Source organism: Lytechinus variegatus, chromosome 7, assembly GCF_018143015.1.
Source record: "Lytechinus variegatus isolate NC3 chromosome 7, Lvar_3.0, whole genome shotgun sequence".
Classification (NCBI taxonomy): domain Eukaryota; kingdom Metazoa; phylum Echinodermata; class Echinoidea; order Temnopleuroida; family Toxopneustidae; genus Lytechinus; species Lytechinus variegatus.
In genome coordinates this window covers 26,725,761-26,745,992 of record NC_054746.1, presented here as the reverse complement: position 1 = coordinate 26,745,992, position 20,232 = coordinate 26,725,761, and the positions used below count along the sequence as shown (strand labels likewise).

Here is a 20,232-nt window from a genome sequence, read left to right as displayed (position 1 = left end):
GATGCAGGGGGGGGGGGGGGGGTAGAAGCATGAATGCTTTTGAACTCAATGCAATTTTTAGAAGAAAAAATCTCATTGTAGGTTTGCAGTACTTTCGTCAAATCTTCATATATTTTGACCAATTCTTAGATCATAATTGATCAGATCAAAGAATCCAATTATAAGAAATTTGTTTTCCATAAACGCGCAACGATCGCAAAGCACTACGGGGAGGGGGGTTGATGACTTTCCTTACTTCCCACGCGAAGAGCGGCGGATTTTTATGATGTTGAGAAAGAAGAAAAATGCCATCAACTGCGTCTTTTTTCAGATAAACAAAAATGTATACAAGAGGAAGATGTAGAATATGAAAGATCATGCTTGTTGACAGATAAAGACAGATGTTGAAATATAATCATCGTGTGACAAAACAAAAATGATCATTTGAATTTATTATGTAATAGATGGTATATTATTCTCGCAATAAACAAGAACAACAATTCCATTAAACATCGAATATAGTACACATATTATATACACTTATCAATAAGATACATTTAAAAAATCATATCAATGTACCACAACCACTCCTACCATGTAGGGTGAGAATCTAAGTCGGACTTTTAAGGGGTGCGAATTTGTCCGAAAAAAATTACAAGCAAGAAAAAAAAGAAGAATATTCATTGCTCAATACGAGGTGAGCATTGGTGTACACCAAATACATTTCCAAATTTTTCATTCCCTTCCCTGGTCCCACCCCTGATTACCATTTATTTCTATGAAAATGACAGTTAAACAAAACTAATACAAAACACCAAGACAGAAATACAACAACAAAAAATACCTGATCGGTCGTGTCAACTTGATTGCTTGCCAGATCAGTGACGGAATGAGCCAAAAATTTCGACGGGGGAAATGCGGCTTATCGGGCAAAATTTATTAAAAGCTGCAAGCGAACGAAGCGAGCAAACAAAATTTTGAAATTTTTATTACAGACATCCAAAGTTGTGATAGATTTTTGACATAATATTTTAAAAAGTAATCATATTCCACCTTCTCTCTTTCATCCTCTTTTCGCTTCTCTTTTTTTTCTTGGTCGTGAAAAATAAGGTAAGGCAGGTGACCCCGAGCTCCCCATCTGTACGCTACTGTGTCAGATGCTTGCTATACATGTACACATGAACAAGAACTGTGTAATATTATGTACATTTTGTATTTTGTTCACCAACAAGTATTTAATATATTTTTACCAGGGCAACGTGAAAGGAACATGAAATCAGTAGGTCTATGTCTGATCCAATCAATTATGACAACATCATACAGGAGTGAGGAGACCGGAGCTACACAAACAATGGAAGACCTAAGACGGGTCCATCATTCGACCCATGAAGATGACTGACTTAGTCAACCTGTGACGAATGATAAACAGGAACGGGTGGTCTGCACGGAACAAGATTGGTTTCTTTGGCTTGGCTGGCATAGAACATCCAAGCATCACCATAACGGCTGTTGCAGCAGCTGCCTCACTCCCTTCTTCATTGACATCGACAAACGCCTTGTGGATGACTGCAGATATATACAAATCTTTATCACCTGCGATGCCTTCGAAGTTGGCCCTGTCTTTATCGAAAGCGTCAGGCATTCCCATTACTTTGAGGGTATCCGCAAGTTGGAATTCTGCCTCTAGCTTGAATTTTGGCAGCATCACGTGTACTAGTGTTGATTGAAGTCCTTTGTCCCAAGACTGGAAGGTTTTCGTAGATAGATTTGACTCAAGTTTATCTAGGCCGTCGTCTTTGTTTGGAAGAGCAATCAGTAGACTCAGGCTCTGGCCTCTGTAAGGCAACTCTAAGACAAGACAATCATTGGATTTATCTTTGGCCAAATTGAATTTTCCCATTTGAAACATAACATTCATCTGGACAATCCTTCTTTCATCTAAAACCTTGAAAGAATCCTGAGAAGTATTTCCTGGAAGAAATTTTGATTCCCATGCTCCATTGAAATAAATGGCATTTACAAGAACAAGTCTAGTGAGAGCATCAAGAACTCCCGGAGCTATCAAGTCTTTAATCTTTCCTTCAGTTTGTTTTGAAACCCAATCGTTAATAGATTTAGTGGTAGTGGGATCTGCAAAGTCATCAACTGCCTCAATGGCTGCTCCATAGTATGAAGCAGTACCTTCGAGAAACGACCGAACAAAGTTGTAGCCAGATTTTCCATATAGCTTATTGGCTGCATGAAGCTTGTAACCAGAATCTGGTTTATAAAGCAAACTGTTCAGTTCTTTAAATGTTCCATGAAGTTGCCTAAGGTCTGCCTGGTTGAAACGAAAGACATTTGCGATCTGACTGGCTGTATCACCTCTGGCTCCTAGCTGCGTCATTGCCAGAGCTGTGGATATGCTGAGGGGAGAGAAGAACAAGTTTCTACCACCCCGTTCATCTCGAAGAGTTTGATAGAGGTAGATGGCGAATGCATTGTTTGCCCCGGAAAGCTGCAAAAGCTGTTCAGATGCAGGTGGCTTTCTGAAATACTCCATCTGTCTGATTTTAAGACCTGATAATAAAAAAAAGAAAAAATATCGGTAATCAACTTTTAGAATACTGCGCCGTGATTTGGATATTCAAAGTTGAAGAATAGAATTACTTCTACATTGATATTCTAAAGATTCAATACTGATCGATGCAGCCTATATGTTCGCTAAATTTCACTTCTTGGAGGCATGGTAGGCGAGGCTTACTGTCACAGATGTTAATCACCAACTAAAAACTTGTTATACCAAGTTTACAGCTATGTCATTACCAGTTTTATCAATTACTAGCAGCAATTACCCGTGGCAGCACAGGGGGTAGGAGTCATTTTTCTTTATCAAAGTGTGTGTGGGGGGGATGACAATCTTGTATGTACAGCTAGACTGCCTATTCACACTGAAAGCCAAGCAGTTTATTGATGAAATATATTTAGACAACTGATTCATAGCAGACTTCTCTTTCAATATAGATAGGAGGTTCAATTAAGTTCAGCATCTTGGGTTGAGCTGGAGGAAGAACTTCAATAATCATTACAGAGTGAAATCCAAATCTAACTATAAAATGGAAAAATATATTAGAACACGGTGTATTCAGTAAGCAGTCAAGAGGCAATTATTGTGATATAGAAATGTTATGATTGCATGTATTGGGTCAGAAATAAATATGTAAGTACATTGCACATGTACCTTACAATGTACTTTAGACTGCGGTTGTTTGTACTTTTAAAATTAAAGGTTGCTCAATCATATATAAGTATGGCAGGATGTCGAAAAGAAGTGAGAGTGAGAGAAAAGGGGGGGGGGTGATAAAATGAGTGAGACAGTCTGTAAAATCATTTTACCAATGCTTGTTTATTACGATCACACTACATTAGTATTTTGTTAATCACATAGAAATAAAGTTCAACATATGAATTGGCGAACTGTTATAGTTCATTTATATTTGTAAATGAATTTTAGAGACATTAATTTTGTTGAATGTGTGTAGCAAAGAAAGAAAATGCCAGTGTTACCAATGTTCCGAAGAAAATATGATCAAAGTTGCCCTAAAATAAAAGGGTTGAAAGCAAATCTATTAAGAAATTTTTAATTTTGGGTTTTGGAACTTAGCACCGAGTTGATTATCATACTCAACCAAACAACTTCATCACATGTTGGAATTTAGATTTACTGCGGCATCAATCATTCAATATAAATATTATGTCTTACGTCAAAATACTAACCATGCACTGAACTGTGTGCAACAGAGCACTGGCACAGCTTGGCTTTGGAGCATTGAGTGGCAGGTAGCTGAATCTGTTTAAATACAGGATTAAATATAAAGGATGTTTTAATGAAACTGGGTAGGTAGGTCATTGGATTGACCTAATTATCAAGAAAAGGTAACCTTCTCAAAGGCATCATGAAGGTTTTATCTCCCGATTTCACTGATGTTGACATAGATTCTAGGCCTACAAATAATATTCTCACTTCATTCTCACCTGATCAGCAAGCAGGTGACAGTGAAGTGAGAATATTGTTAGTATGTCAAAGAAATCGGGAGATAAAACCTTTGTGATGAAGTTTTGCAACATGTACCGTCGCAAGAAATACACATCGCTTGTGAGTTGTGTCACGCGTTTGCAATTAAATTATATTATGGATTTTTGGATTACTGCTGCTGCATAGAGAGAGTACAAGTGCAAGTGGCGCGTGTAGCGGTATCCTCAGCGGGGCCTAGTAGGTAAGCACTATATAGGTACCAATCCTGCAGACGCAAGCTGAAACCCTAATATCCTAATCCTAACCATAACCCTAATCCTCATCCTGATCCTATGAATATTTAAGAATATTTATGCGCTTGCGTCTGCAGGATTGGTACCTATTTAGTGCTTACCGGCCTGGTATTGGATATAACCACACGCGTGTGGCCACATGTATGTGGCTGTATACACTGCCTATAACATAAAAACTTTCTTACCACTTATGACCAGCATTTGATAGTAGCCTAGGCCTAGGGCTAGGCTATTGATTTCTAGATCTTGAGCCTTTTAAGTAACAAATTTATCATACGTTAGTGAGACAGAATGGGGCTTCACTGCAGAATCATTCACAATAAAAGAAATAAATAGGTTTGTCAGAAAGTCGTACTCATCGGTACTGTAACCACTGAGGACATCGGCCGATTACGGTATGTTGTTTACGTTTCAATAGCGCGCATACATGCATATATATGCATCATTAGGTTTATATAACTCTATGATATGCATGCAACCAGCGCATGAGTAAGTACGTACCGTATACCGTACCATACCCGGTCGGCATGATGGCATGCATGCTTTGTATTTCGCTGACCCGAGAGAGGTGAAAGGGACTGGGAACTTCGAAGCTATACTCAGGGCTGCGAAAAGGAATGCCAAAAAGTTACGAATTGTAAAAAAAACTTTAAATAATGCAACCAAAATACCACAAACGATCCCCTTCATGACAATCTGTGAACAATTTAACCACGTTAAGAAAAAATCCCAGCTCCATTGAGTGGAAAACCAAGGAGAAAAGCTGCGTCAAACAAACGGAAGGACACACAAGATTAGCCAAATTATAGTAAGGAATAAATACATTATGAAAAAATGGTTCCGCAGAGTGTTTGCAACTAAGGCCACCATATCTCATCTGACCCATTTTAATGCTTATTTGGAAGAAAAGGGTTCATTATCAGGGATGTTTATTGTTGAAAAACAACCCCTTTTTTGCACAATGATAATTCTTTATAAATCCTTAACATTGTTTAATGACAGGAGCCATTGTGAATCACCTTCATTATAGCATACGAATTATATTCCATGATTGTTGTTATTTTTTGTTTTTGTTGAAAGTCAGCTATTTATCATGTTTATGTGAATGGTAATTATATTCATCTAAAGTTTACAGAATTCAAAATCTAACAAATTATCCTGCATGCACAGCGACCTGAATTTTCTTTTAGTATCATACCTAAAAATGGAACACTGGGTTACACTGTATTAGCTTTTTGTAATCATGAAAAATCCGTCTCACACTATTCGATTGCGATCAGAATTTCATATAATTAATTGTGATTAAATTTTATATGCATATTCCAAGTAATAAAATATTACGGATCAGAGTTCAGAATAGTAGTAGGACTTCTGAAATTGAAATTCAGTCCATTTAGAGCCTCCCTGAATTAATAAAAATAAATTCAATTCCAAATCGTAATGACGCATCATCGGCTGCGACTTGAAACCGATTTGGACTTTGCTCCGACCATAGGGCTTGCCGCAAAGTAAAATATGATTTTAGTTTTCCTAACATATTCCAAACTTTAAATAAAATGATTTTACTTCTTGTAAATTTCATATTTAACGCAAAATGCGATTTCTTGAAAAATTTTGTCGTGAGACGGGCTTAAGCGAGTGTAAATTTCAAGCTGAATTTTTTTTTATATGCCAATCTCAAAACTAAACATTTTTAGTTCAATTTATTTGGAAAAAAGAACGGGGCCGTGTGTGTATATCTCAATAAACAAATTAATGTGAGTGTGATTGAGCAAGTGTTAAAAAATTGTGATATCTGAACCGAAAGGGAATGGTTACAAGTGTTTAAAACACGTAATAAAAAAAGGATTTGGTGGTTCTTCTACTGCCCCCCCCCCCCCGCTTATTAGCGTAAGCTGGACCAGCCCCTGATTTTTTTTTCTAATCCGACAACTGGTAATGTCCCTTTTTATATCAATTTTCAGATCCCGATTCGCGCTCGCATTAATAATTTAGTTAGATACGTATCATGTTCACCATAAAAATTCAGCTCGCGCTTCGCGCTCGCATAATTCATTTAGGCCTTGTGCAATAGCTCATTGTGTATCTTGTGAATAAAAATACAACTTTCTTAAACTTTGGTCTATACGACTACCCCCAAAATAAATTTATCTTGGTGCCCCTACAAAACTTCAAGCCCTACCCCTAGTGTCCCCTGCTGAATAAATCCAAGCTACGTCACTGATGAGGAGATTGAGTCGATCGCCTTTGGGAATATTTCCAAGAGGTTATTAATGATATTCCTGAAGGATATTCTAAAACGACGAGTAAAGAAATTACATCTCCCGGCCTCCCGCTCACCTATACTCCTAGTAAGGCTTCATCTGATGAGAAATTAAATGAAATCAAACCCCTCAAATGCTTATAATTCTATGATTTACGGTCGTTAAGTAAACAGACTTTATTCGTTGTAAGAAGTGGCATTACTTTTATTATGTTTTTCATGAACACATCAATAAAAATGTGGTCTTCAATTGATTTTTTTATCATGTGATATGAAATAAATAATTCAACATGCATATATAAGGCACTAATTTTGCTTTCCTGGCCAAGGGGGGCGGGTGCAATTTCTCTAAAAGTACACAAGGGCGCCAAAATCGGGTCGGGTCCCGCGGAGTGCAAATATATATATATATACTGTATATATTATGATTATGTAATATCTGTAATGTTATCTAATATTCATTTTTCATTTCATTTCATTTATTGGTTTCTGCAACATTTTTTCATGAACGTATTAACAAAGAAAATACAATAATAATATATATATAACTGACAAGCAAAACATACAAAAAAAATTGCATTTTCTATTAAAACATCGATTATTAGAAGGTTGCAGGGGTTGCCACTATAAGCTAAGCTTGACTGCGTGGCAACCCCAGAAAACGATGATAATTATTCTTACTACATAATGGTGCAGGTGCATAATGACGGGGGAGGGGGGGGGGCGCTTGGTCCTCATAATGTATGCTTTATTTGTATTCTTATAGTTGTTGTTTTTCTGTTTTTTAAATTATGTGTTTCATAAGATATAGAGAAATACCCTATTAACTTTGTGAATATTTATTCAATAATAGTGATTTAATACCTTTTTTGAAAGGAGAAATGAATCTTAACTGTTTCAGCGAACTTGGCAATGTATTCCATATGTCAGGCCCATGATGTCTAAGTGTTTTATGTGCTAATAGTGTTCTAGGATTTTCTAAGTGAATATTCTGACAAGTCCGTGTTGGATATGAATGTAAGTTGTTATTATATGAAAAGAAATCGGTAAATACAGAAGGAAGCAGTTTGTAATTATATTTGTACATAAAAATAGCTATTTGTATGATACTTATATCATATATCTTATACGTTTTTAGACGGTAAAAAAAAGGATCAGTGTGTGAAAGATATGTTGATTTTATGCAGATTCTAACAGCTTTCTTTTGTAATAAAAGTAAATGTTCAAGGTTGGTTTTACTACAGTTTCCCCAAATAAGGTTACAATAATTAATATATGGTAGTATCAATGCATTGTATATCATTTAAAGGGAGTGCTCTGGCAAAAAATACTTCAGTTGTATAATATTCCAATTCCTTTAGCCATTGATGAGGATATATTGCTTACGTGTTGGTTCCATGATAAATGTTGTCTATTGTAATGCTAAGAAATTTCACAGATTCTTTTTTATCTATTGGCTCATTGTCAATTAGAATGTCTTGGGGAAATTCGTCATTCCTATGAGTGGCTTGAAAATGAACAAAATGAGTTTTACTTATGTTTAAGGATAACTTGTTACATTTAAACCACGACGAAACATTTTTTAGTTCTAAATTCATTGTATTAATCAATTCATCTAAATTTCTGTGAAACAATAAAATGTTGGAGTCGTCGGCATATAAAATAAACGAAAGAATTTGGGAAGAATTTACTATTTCATTGATATGTATTAAAAACAGAAGTGGCCCCAAAATCGAACCTTGTGGCACTCCACAATTAAGAAAGGACAACGGAGATTTAATATCATTAATAGAGACGAATTGTTGTCGATTTGAAAGATAACTTTTAATCCATGACCAGGCAACTCCACGTATTCCGTAATTATATAATTTATGTAATAAAATCTTATGATCAATGGTGTCGAAGGCTTTGCTTAGATCCATAAATAAAGCGATTATATGACTTCTTTTTGAAAGGGAGTCAACAACATTATCAAGTAATTTAGTGATTGCAAAATCGGTTGAGAATTTTTTTTCTAAATCCGAATTGGGTCGGAATAAGAATTTTATTTAATGACAAAAAAGAATCCAATCGTTTGTACACAATTTTTTTCCAATATTTTTGACAAACATGGTAAAAGTGATATAGGACGATAATTAGTAACTTTAGTCGGGTCATCTTTTTTGTAAACTGGGACTACTTTTTCTATTTTTAATAAATTGGGACAGCAGCCAGTAGAGAGAGATAGATTAAAGATATGATCTAATGGAAAGACGATGCTATATATTACATGTTTTAAAAGTTTTGTGCTGATTCCATCATATCCTTTAGATTTTTTAGATGCTAAGGCTTCAACGATCTTAATTATTTCATGTTGATCTGTTGGAATGAAACACATTGTATTTGAGATGGGCTCGGAGAGATACTCAGTAAATTTTTTACCATCACTTTGTATTTTTGAAGCCAGGTCAGGACCAATGCCCGTGAAAAAAATATTAAACTCTTGAGCAATTTCAAAAGGTTCAGTAAAGAATTTATTTTCAACTTCAAGTTTTTCAATTTTATCATGGGGTTTAATTTTGATTATTGATTTGTTTATGACATTCCAAGTTGAATTCAAATTCCCTTCTGCGTTTTTTATTTCTTTTGAATAATATATTTTTTTCGAAGATCGAATTACGCTGGTGAGTGTATTGCGATACTTTTTATACTTGATAAAATTATGTTCAGATCTATCAGAAATGAATGATTTATAAAGTTTATTACGTTTTTTGATAGACTGTAAAATTCCTCGAGTAATCCATGGATTTCTGATCTCATTTTTACGCTTCTTGCTTTGAACAAGTGGTATATTTTTATCATAGTAATAAGTGAATTTATCTAGGAACAATTTATAAGCAACATTTGCATCATTTTCTTCCAAAATGTCATTCAAATTCTCATTGGTTAAATCTTCAATCAAAGCTGAAATAGTGTTTATATTTTCTTTCCTATATGTTTTCCTAATATTTTCTTTATCAACATTAACTTCATATTCTGAAGAAAAAAAATATTGGCAAATGATCCGTAATATCATAAGTAAAAACTCCACTATTGTTATCATTGCTAAAAGAATTTGTAAATATATTATCGATCAATGTTGCTGACGTGGACGTCATTCTAGTAGGTATGTTGATACAAGGATGAAAAGCATATGAGGAAAGTATATTGAGAAATATGTTTGCACTATTATAGCTATTATGATTCCTTACTTTATTAATGTTATTATAAGATGGTTTGTTATACAAAATGTCTGATAAATCAATATTAAAGTCGCCCATTATATAGATTTGTTTATTTTCGCGGGATATCTTTTCAAGTTCTTTATCAAAATTATCGATAAAATTGCCGATGTTGTTATTAGGCGGTCTGTATAATGTTCCTACTATTATATTTTTACCAAATTTGTTTTCTACTTCAATAAAGAGAGCTTCTATGTCATTAATGTAAATGTCTGATCTTACTTTGTGTTTTAGTTTTGAGTTGATATACATTGCCACACCTCCTCCTCTGCCTCTTCTCCTATCAACATGTACCATGCGATAATTAGGTATATTGTATATGTCCGGGGAATGTGAACTCAGCCAAGTTTCAGAAACACCAATAATTGAAAATGAAAACGTGTTTAGGGAATTTAAAAAAGCTTCTACGGAATCAAAATTTCTGTTAAAACTTCTTGAATTAAAATGTACAAGACTGAGATTATTGACGTTGTTATCATTTGATTCAAAAGCTGATATAAATTCTTGGGAGGTATAATAAGCGCAATTTCGAATTTCATTCCTGTTATTTATTTGGTCTATTTCATCTAAATTAGAGTTCATTTAAAAAGGTAGGTGACACCTGTAAGGACCAAGCATGAGGGAATGTGCCGGGGGGGGGTGTAGAGTGCATACAGTCATGTTTGAACAATGCTAACATTGTAGGGAACATAACAGTTACAATGTGGTCTCAAAAATGTTTTTTTGTGTGTGTGTGTGGGACTTCGGGTATCTAAATCGTATCCACACAAAAATATACAAATTATATACATGTTTGAAAGTATTACATCATTAATGTCCTTTCATGCTTAAACATTCAACAAAATAAATTGAGCATGATACAAGTAATAATGGATGAATTAAATATATCAAGTACACCTAAATTATCAAGGATCAAAACAAATCCAGCACTGAGGGGCCGCAAACAGCGACCAACCAAACAATGAATCCGTTTCCAATCCAAATTTTCTAACTTACCTCTGCATAGTCATGGTTTACAATACAGCAGTCATTATTATAATATAGTTCATATCAAGTTACCATTAATGCTTAGCATTTACATTTATTTGAATGCAGGATATCGTTAGTCGATAGGAATACACACACACACACACACACATGCTCCTCCGCCTCCCAAATAGGTGATTAACCATAGACACTATTTCTAGAACCCAACAATTCGGCTGCGATTGTCTCTGACATTTAGATTCTGAGAGATGGAAATGGAAAATGATTAGGACACGCCTCGAATCCCCCTCCCCCTCCCCCTAATAAAGGCTATTAAAATGACCCCGCCCCTCACATCTACCGCGGATCGAACTCCACTACTGGAGCAACACGGGTAGAGCAATCAACCGGGCTTCACTCCCACTCTTAATCTGCTCAGTTTAGCCGGCAGTTTAGACATGGAGCTATTCTAGCTAAATGGTTTAAAGGTCATGTTTGTGCTTTTGGACTTCCTTCATCGAGATACTGTTACGGCAGACGCTCCATGATCACACAATCGGTCACAACAAGCTAATTACGAGCCTACTTCCTTGTACATACCGCAGCAAGCGTCATTTATTCTTGAATGAAAAAGGGTCAGTAAGTAACATATTGACTTGTATCAATTTGAAATGCTTATTGTATCACTCAGGTAACTCTCAGAATTTATCTTATGTTACATACACGTACGTACACAAGCTCGAATAGCTCCGACATGTACTATGAAAGGTAGACTTACCATATATGCGTTGTGTAGAAAAGGAGTATAAAACGCCTTCTGAAACTCGTAATCATTCGCGCGTGTGCCAATAAAACACGAAACGACGAAATGAAAAGCGAGGTTTATAATAGCAGATAGGTAAACATGTACAAAGTACATTATTCAAAGTAAACACCATAACAAGGGCACAGAGAGCTGGTCGTGTATTCTTGGCATGAACACGTACCATACTAGCTCTTGTGTAAAACCTGCCGGTGTAAAAAAGGATATAAATTCTTCTCTTCTCTCTGTCAAAGAATAGCAGGGGCCTTCTTTACCATTGCTTTACTGCTCGTCAGGTAGGCCTATGTCATTATGAAGGTTGCGCTTTCTTATGAACGTTGTAGGAACTTCATTTTCATATTATAATATGCTTTAATATACCAGAAATGATAGATTGGAAATAGATAGATTGGTCACGAAAAGTAAAAAAAAAATACGTGAAGGAATAAACAAAGCACTAAAAGTTTGTTCTGCACACTCAATGTATGGTGAAGGAGCATCATTGTAAAAAAATTGCATTGTTTTTGTTCAAGCAAAATTTTACAATTATATGAATTTCTTCGGGTAAAAACCGTGCTCATGACGTTAATTTACCATAAGTAAAAGATGCAGGTTGTCTGGCAACTTGTCTTGAATGTCAGAGGGCATCGCAGTTAGGGAATCGTTATAAAATAATACTACTTTGATAATAATGATAAAAGTAGTAATGATCCGGTATTCAGGTGAGCACAATGGGCCTAAATGTACAGGATAATTATAGGCCTATGCGTTTAAAGGTCAAGTCCACCTCAGAAAAATGTTGATAGAGAAAAATCAGACAAGCACAATGCTGAAAATTTCATAAAAAACGGATGTAAAATAAGAAAGTTATGACATTTCAAAGTTTCGCTTATTTTCAACAAAATAGTTATATGAACGAGCCAGTGACATCCAAATGAGAGAGTCGATGATGTCACTCACTCACTATTTCTTTTGTTTTTTATTGTTTGAATTATACAATATTTCAATTTTTACGAATTTGACGATTGGGACCTCCTTGCCTGAAGCACAAAATGTTAAAATAATGGAATTCCACGTGTTCAGGTAGGAATGAAACTTCATTTTACATGACAATGATGAGAAAATAAAAATATTTCATATTTCATATAATAAAATACAAAAGAAATAGTGAGTGAGTGATGTCATCAACTCTCTCATTTGGATGTAACTGGCTCGTTCATATAACTATTTTGTTGAAAATAAGCGAAACTTTAAAATGCCATAACTTTCTTATTTTACATCCGATTTTGATGAAATTTTCAGTGTTATGCTTGTTGAATTTTTCTCTTTTTATTCAAATCAAGTTTTTTTTAGGGTGGACTTGTCCTTTAAAGATTCTTAGAAACTTAGTTACCGCGTTCAATCAGTCTTGCCTGCGTTTGAAAATGAAATGACTGGATAGAAATATTTGAGACATAAAAACTACTGATGTAATATGTCCTAAATGTATATATATATATATATATCAGAGACAAAACAAAAAGTAACAAGAGTGATAATGCATTTAGTTCCGACAAAACTTTAAGTTCCAAGTATTATCCAAAATAACCTCGCGTCTTCGTAAGGGATACGAAACTCACAGCGACAAGATATTAGAAATAATCGATGCATTCATGATTATGGTAGTGATCGCTGGTAAAAAAAGCATCATCATTATGATAATACGTGAGGAAATTGTTATAGCATAATCAGTTGATAATGACACAACCACAATCATGAATATGCATCATAATAATCATACGCGTAACTCAGAAAGGAAGAGGCTGCAGGACGTAGCAATTTTTTCAACACCTTTTATTTCCGGCCAAGCTTTTCCTATATATGAACGACCATATTTTCGTTTTTATTATCATCATTATTTTCAGGTTTCATGTAGTCACTTGAAGGAGCTTTCGAATTGGACGTTTTGGAAATGACCTAACAATTATACAGTCATCTTGTAGCATGGATACGTATATGCCTATTGCCCGGCCTATTGCCTACTAAATAATTAGTTACTGTCACAGTGGTGATTAATCCTCGCGTCGATCATTCGTATTTTTTTTTTATTGATACAAACATTCATTTTAATTTTTCTCTTTATTGTCTACAGATATCTGAGGTACATAATGGCACTCTCTCAGCAACGAGATATATCTGGACGAATGGCCCAACTTTCTAGTGCCAACACGGGATTCGCCCTTCATATCTATCAAACTCTTCAAGATGAGCGGAGTGGTAGAAACTTGTTCTTCTCTCCCCTCAGCATATCCACAGCCCTTGCAATGACGCAGCTAGGAGCCAGAGGTGATACAGCGACTCAGATCGCGGACGTCTTTCGTTTCAACCAGGTAGACCAACTGCAACTCCATGGAACTTTCAAAGAGCTGAACAACTTGCTGTACCAGAAACAATCTGGTTACAAACTTCATGCAGCCAACAAGCTGTATGGTAAATCAGGCTTCAACTTCGTTCAGTCATTTCTGGAAGGAACTGCTTCATATTACGGAGCAGCCATAGAAGCTGTGAAAAACTTTGCAGATCCGACTGCTGCTAAATCGATCAATGATTGGGTGTCACAGCAAACTGCTGGTAAGATCACAAACCTTATTGCCCCTGGTATCTTGAATGATCTTACACGCCTTGTCCTCGTAAATGCCATATATTTTAAGGGGAACTGGGCATCAAAATTTCGTGCCGAAAATACGACACAAGATGTATTCAAGGTTCTAGATGAACGAAGTAAAGTTCCTGTGAGTCTTATGATTCAAAAGGGTAAATTTTCCCTTGCTGTTGACAAAGCAAATGACTGTCTTGTTCTTGAAATGCCCTATCAAGGCAACGATCTCAGTCTGCTGATCGTCCTTCCAAACAAAGACCATGGCCTTGGGAATCTTGAGTCGAAACTCTCTGCAGACATCCTGAAATCCTGGGACTTAGGACTCAAATCAAGACAGGTGAACATTCTTTTACCAAAGTTCAAACTAGAAGCAGAATTCCAACTGAAGGAAGTTTTGAAACAAATGGGAATTGCAGATGCTTTTGATGAGAATAGGGCCAACTTCGAAGGAATTTCAGGTGATAGAGAATTGTGCATCTCTGCAGTCATCCACAAGGCGTTTGTCGATGTCAATGAAGAAGGGAGTGAGGCAGCTGCTGCAACAGCCGTTGTGATGATGAAAAGATGTGCTATTCCACGAGAACCAGAGAAGCCAATATTGTTTCGAGCAGACCATCCATTTCTATTCATGATTCGTCACCGCTCCACTAAATCTGTTCTTTTCATGGGAAGGATGATGGATCCCTCTTAAAACTTTTCTACCTGATTTTCGCTATCTACCGTTCGAACCGATAAATTTGCGAAACCAAAATGGTAAATGCGAATTATATTCTTAGAATGCATTTCGACTGGAGTATTGTTCATTTATTATTTTGCATTAGTTAGCGATGAAATGAAAGTTGACATCAGATATCGTTGCCTTTTTTCTAGATATTCATACGTAGTTGACCCAAAAAATTCTGATGAACAAGGCTCCAGACACCAGATCGGATAATGTAGTGCGGTGATAAATTTGAACAGTAAATTAATTCCTAATCGGAACATATCCTTAAAGGGAAAGTTCGCCCTGACAAAAAAAAATCATTGTAAAATCAGCAGGAAAAAATGATTTAAGAATGTTGATGAAGGTTTTAGGAAAATCCGTCAAAGATTTAAAAAATATCAGAAGTTTAATTTTGGGTTTTGTGACGTCATATGCGAACAGCTCTCTAATTATCGTGAATTAAACAAATATCAATTAAAATGTAATTTTCTTTAAAAAGTTCGAAATGATTTTAATCGTGTACCTCCAGTTTCTGAAAAACATAATCATGTCACACTCGCTCCTATACGAGATCATGAATTCACCATAAACCATTAAAAAAGGAAATTCGTGCACTCAGCTGCTCGTATATGACGTCACAAATCATATATTTAAAATTTCTAGTAACTTCCTTGTCTTTGATGGATTTCACCAATATTTCTTATTTCATTTTTTTTTATTTAACAAACTTTTAGTCAGGGTGAACTTCCCCTATAAGACTACAGAGTCGAGAACTCGATAAGCATATTATATGGATTTTAAAGCGTCTCTCAAAACACGATTCAAGCTATTTATTGATTATTAGCCCCAAAGCCCCCACCCTCGACATTTTCCGCGACCTTTCCGCTGTGCGAAATTTTTCGACCGCGCCGCTCTTTTTATTTTGAAGTCTTGCGCATTTTTTGAGACCAGATTTCCGATACGAGGGTATGCAGTTTTAAAATTAGGATTTTGTGTACATAGTCAACGAAAATGGAATTTTCTTATCTTATTCACAAAGATCAGCTGAAATTGATTGATTCTAGCATAATTGTCATTCAAAAAGGCTCCGCAATAAAGTAAACACCACAAAGAACAAGGTCGAAAAACAAGAAAATACTAAAGAAATTCATAAAACGATAAAATACGTAAGAAATTCATTTTCAAACCAGGATTCTTTCATTTTTAATTGCTAGCAATGGTATGAAGATTATTTACACCAAAAATAGGATTCTAAGAACTGTTTTACAGTGAATTACAGCAAAAAAAATGTATGATTTACACATAGGGCCTAAATTAGCATGATTATTTCACGTAAAAAAATCTAATAATTTGGGGGGAAATAACCATAGAGCCTTGTAGATTACACCCCACACTATCATTTTGCCAATCTTCACGGCGTTCGCGTGATCGACAAGCGAGATCTCTCCGGTCATAAAAAGTCCGGTCTGGTTAGGGTTAAAATATTTATCAAATTTTATGTGCTTCAATGGTCTTTGGATTTTTCTAACATAATAAATTGATTACGAGAATTCTATTACTTCCAGCTTATATGGACCTGGGTGATATATGTATATGTATATGAAAGAATTAAACCGTAAGAATGTCATCTTTTTTAAGCCAAAATATTTCGAATATAAATAAGATCATGTGACAGTAGTTAGAAACATTTCATTTTATACTATAAGTTGTTGGGCTAAACCATTATCTATGGAATTGAAACAATCCAAACAGGCTGTGAATAGAAACGCGCCCATATATCAAGTAATGCCAGAGTATATCTAGAGAGTATTCACAGCCGGACTAGACTAGTGTCGTATTTTAAATTTTGTCTCTAAATGATTATACAGTGGTGATAATAATAATAATAATGTGCGTTTATATAGCGCAAAACTATTTACATATTCCATTGCGCTGCAAATACTCCCCTGATATTGTACACACTACTGGAATAAATAGCTTTTTAATTTTAGTTTAACATTATGTACAGTTGTTGAATTCCTAATGTCAAAGGGAAGGATTTTTTCTCTAGTTGTGTGGCAGATATAACATACAGAACTGAAAATCGAAAGTGGGGCAGGAGAAAAGGGCATGATCTTTTGTTATATCTCCCAGTGATTATTATCTTGTTTTATATATAATACTGGACTGTTACAGTTTGATATATATGCATTTCACTTACCAATTTTAGTTTACCTAGTCGTAAGGGTGCTCGAGAAGAAAGATAATTTAGGACTTGTGTCTGAATTACTAACATGCCTTAAAGATTTGTATGTATTAACCACGTTTACGTTTTTGTTGTTTAATCAGATAAATGTCAATGTATTCCGTACGTTGACTCGCAATGAATAATACACTATCGATGTGTTTGAGTCATTATTCTTGCCAATCCAATTTGTGATAGATTTTGACATAATATTCCGAAAAAATACATGCCACCCTTTCTCTTTCCTTTTCCTTTTTTTTCTTGGTCATGAAAAGTTTAGAGGGGGAGGGGGCCGGGGGGGGGGGGTGTTACGGCACATTTTCATTGGTAAATTACCAAAATATGCAGTTTCCAAAAATGTGCCGTATTACTATGCTAAGGCACATTTTGGTAACTGCACATTTTGCAAAAATAGATTGGCTACCAAGGTGTCGATAGTGCATTTATGCCTGACAGGATTTTTTGTTACCAAAATGTGCAGTAAAAAACGTGATGCACATTTTGGTAGCAGCTTAAACACCATGACGATTATAATGGAGTATAAAATACTGATAATGGTATTGAGTTAGAGACATAGTCAGTGGAAGTATTTGTCCGAGTGTGCATAGGCGGATCCAGGGGGAAGGGGACGGGCCCGGGCCCCCCCCCCCCCCTATTGGCGGAGCAAAAAGAAAGAAAAAAGGGGAAAGAAAGAAAAGAAAAAGAAGGGAAAAGAGAGGAAAAAAAAGAAGGGGAAACGTAAGAGGAGGAAGACGAGTGAATAAAATAAGATGGGGGAAGACTTGGAAAATAATTTTAAAAATCTTTCATGTTGGGATGTAAAATTTTCGCTCGCGCTTCGCGCTCGCATTGCCTTTTAGCTCAATATTGAGCTTAGAATATCAAATTTTGAAGTCAATATACACAAACATATTTCAGCTCGGAAATTGAACTTTCATTATTTTGTTTGATACAAATTGAATTTAAATAAGTGCTCTGTAAAAAATTATGTTTTACTGTGGTCTGAATATTAACAATTTCTGCTTGCGCTGCACGCTCGCAATATTTGTTTGTCAGGTACCTATTATTTTCGTGTATTCCATAAAGTTATCAAAATATCCCTTTTCAGGTCTGATTGCCAAAACGTATCAGCTAGCGCTGCACGTTCGCATTTTCATGTTTTATTGGTGAGTTATGTATATCTCAATATCAATTCTAAAACAAACAACTTAAAATCCCCATTTGATGACAGTTTATCAAAAATTTCTGCTCGCATTGATTTTTGAATGATATTAACTCATGCATCATATTCATAATTACAAATTGCTTTAAATGTCCAGTTTTCAGGTATAGTTTCGCGCTCTCATGCTTTGGAAGCGAAATAGGAAGATAGTCACCATTTTCATATTATGACATAATGTCTTTATAGAATGTCCCGGTCCTATGTCAAAACTCAAAGTAATAATATTGAAACATATCAGCTCTTTTTTTAACTGTGATCCATATCCACCTCACAATTTTCCCACAAAGTGCTTGAAATACAGAGCTTAAATTGACCCTTTTTTAGATCAGAATATCATATATTTCTTAGCTCGCGCTTTGCGCTCGCTTTACTGATTTTCATGATAAGAAAGATATTTAAAATACCAAATTCTAGGTCACGGTCGAAATCTAAAACATGCGAGTGCACATTCTTCAGATGCGCAGCTGGTTCTCTATTTAAATCATTATCCAGTTTCAGATCACAATATCAATAATTGTCTGCTGGCGATTTGCTCTCGCATTATTTTTTTCTGCTCGCGCTTCACGCTCGCATCAATTGTTTATTTATATACTTATCCTTTTCATGATTACAAAAAAAGCTTAGAATTTCCATTCTTCAGTTAGAAATGTCACAAATTTTCAGCTCGCGCTTCGCGCTCGCATTATTTATGTACGTTGATTTCCAATTACTCATCCTTTTCATGATTTAAAAAATATGAATAGAGTGTTCCACTTTTGGGTTTAAATCTCGAAGTTTTCAGCTCGCGCTTCGCGCTCGCATCAGTTAACATATGTAACGTTTTCATGGCCTAAAAGCAGCCGTTAACAGATACTTTTTTTATCAGATCAAAACGTATATCAAAAATAAGTTATAAAAAAATTCTGCTCGCTCTTTGCGCTCGCATTATTAATGTAGGATGATTTTCAATTACTCATTCTTTTCATGATTAAAAAATATGAATAGAGAGTCTCATTTTCAGGTTTAAATCTCGAATTTGTCTGCTCGCACTTCGTGCTCGCATCAATTAATTAGATATATACTTATCCTTTTTCATTCTTCAGGTAAAAATGTCCAAATTTCTGCTCGCTCTTTGCGCTCGCATTATTAATATAAGATGGTTTCCAATTACTCATCCTTTTCATGATTAAAAAAATATGAAAAGAGAGTCTCAATTTTAGGTTTAAATCTCGATTTTTTTTGCTCGCACTTCGTGCTCGCATCAATTAATTAGATATATACTTATCCTTTTTCATTCTTCAGGTAGAAATATCAAAGTTTCAGCTCGCTCTTTGCGCTCGCATTATTTGATAGTTGAAATATGTAACATCTTTATGGCTAACAAGCTGCCGTTAACAGATCCTTTTCTATAAGATCAAAACATATATTAAAAATTTTCTGCTCGCGCTTCGCGCTCGCACTTGAAATAAGGCTTATGATATTATATGAATATATATAAACTTAGTGACTAAGTGACTATTAGGACTACCCCTTTAAAGAAACAAACAAAAATTAACTTTGGCCGATCGGGGAAAATGTGGCTGAAAAAAATTCCGGGCCCCCCCCCCCCCCTATTGGCGAAGGCTGGATCCGCCCCTGCGAGTGTGTGTGTGGGTGTGATTTGCCGCTACTTCCAATGCCATTTCGGTGTCTTAATGTAGTTTGGTCCAATATATTTTCGTTCTATAGTCGTTTCGTCCGATAGCCAGTTAGTCTAAGAGCCACTAATTCGTCCAAGAATCATTTTATCAAATAACCACTTCGTCTAATAGGCACTTCGTGCAAACCGCTTCAGCAATTTCGTAAAATAGCCACTTTCTCGAAGAGCCGTTTCGTCTAAATGACACTT

At 35.4% G+C, this 20,232-nt stretch overlaps 2 protein-coding genes across 6 annotated transcripts; one reads left to right on the top strand and one right to left on the bottom strand.

The window, feature by feature from the left end:
• Nucleotides 1-1,037: 1,037 nt before the first annotated feature.
• Nucleotides 1,038-11,657, bottom strand: LOC121418877 (leukocyte elastase inhibitor A-like). 3 transcript variants are annotated; one of them, XM_041613066.1, is made up of 2 exons: nt 11,555-11,657; nt 1,038-2,538 (listed from the first exon to the last, which is right to left on the bottom strand). In XM_041613066.1, exon 2 carries the CDS (start codon nt 2,519-2,521, stop codon nt 1,340-1,342), a length of 1,182 nt encoding a protein of 393 aa, XP_041469000.1. In that variant the 5' UTR covers nt 2,522-2,538; nt 11,555-11,657; the 3' UTR covers nt 1,038-1,339. The 3 variants fall into 3 exon arrangements, with proteins under 3 accessions (XP_041469000.1, XP_041468999.1, XP_041468998.1); XM_041613065.1 differs by lacking the exon at nt 11,555-11,657 and adding an exon at nt 4,789-4,993; XM_041613064.1 differs by lacking the exon at nt 11,555-11,657 and adding an exon at nt 3,736-3,883.
• On the top strand, nt 11,111-16,385 carry LOC121418878 (leukocyte elastase inhibitor-like). Of its 3 annotated transcripts, none has more exons than XM_041613067.1 (2): nt 11,111-11,415; nt 13,710-16,385. In XM_041613067.1, the coding sequence occupies exons 1-2, from the start codon at nt 11,402-11,404 to the stop codon at nt 14,905-14,907; spliced, it is 1,212 nt and encodes a 403-aa protein (XP_041469001.1). In that variant the 5' UTR covers nt 11,111-11,401; the 3' UTR covers nt 14,908-16,385. The 3 variants fall into 3 exon arrangements, with proteins under 3 accessions (XP_041469001.1, XP_041469002.1, XP_041469003.1); XM_041613068.1 differs by having other exon boundaries at nt 11,114-11,411; XM_041613069.1 differs by lacking the exon at nt 11,111-11,415 and adding an exon at nt 11,769-11,874.
• The last annotated feature ends 3,847 nt before the right edge of the window (nt 16,386-20,232 follow it).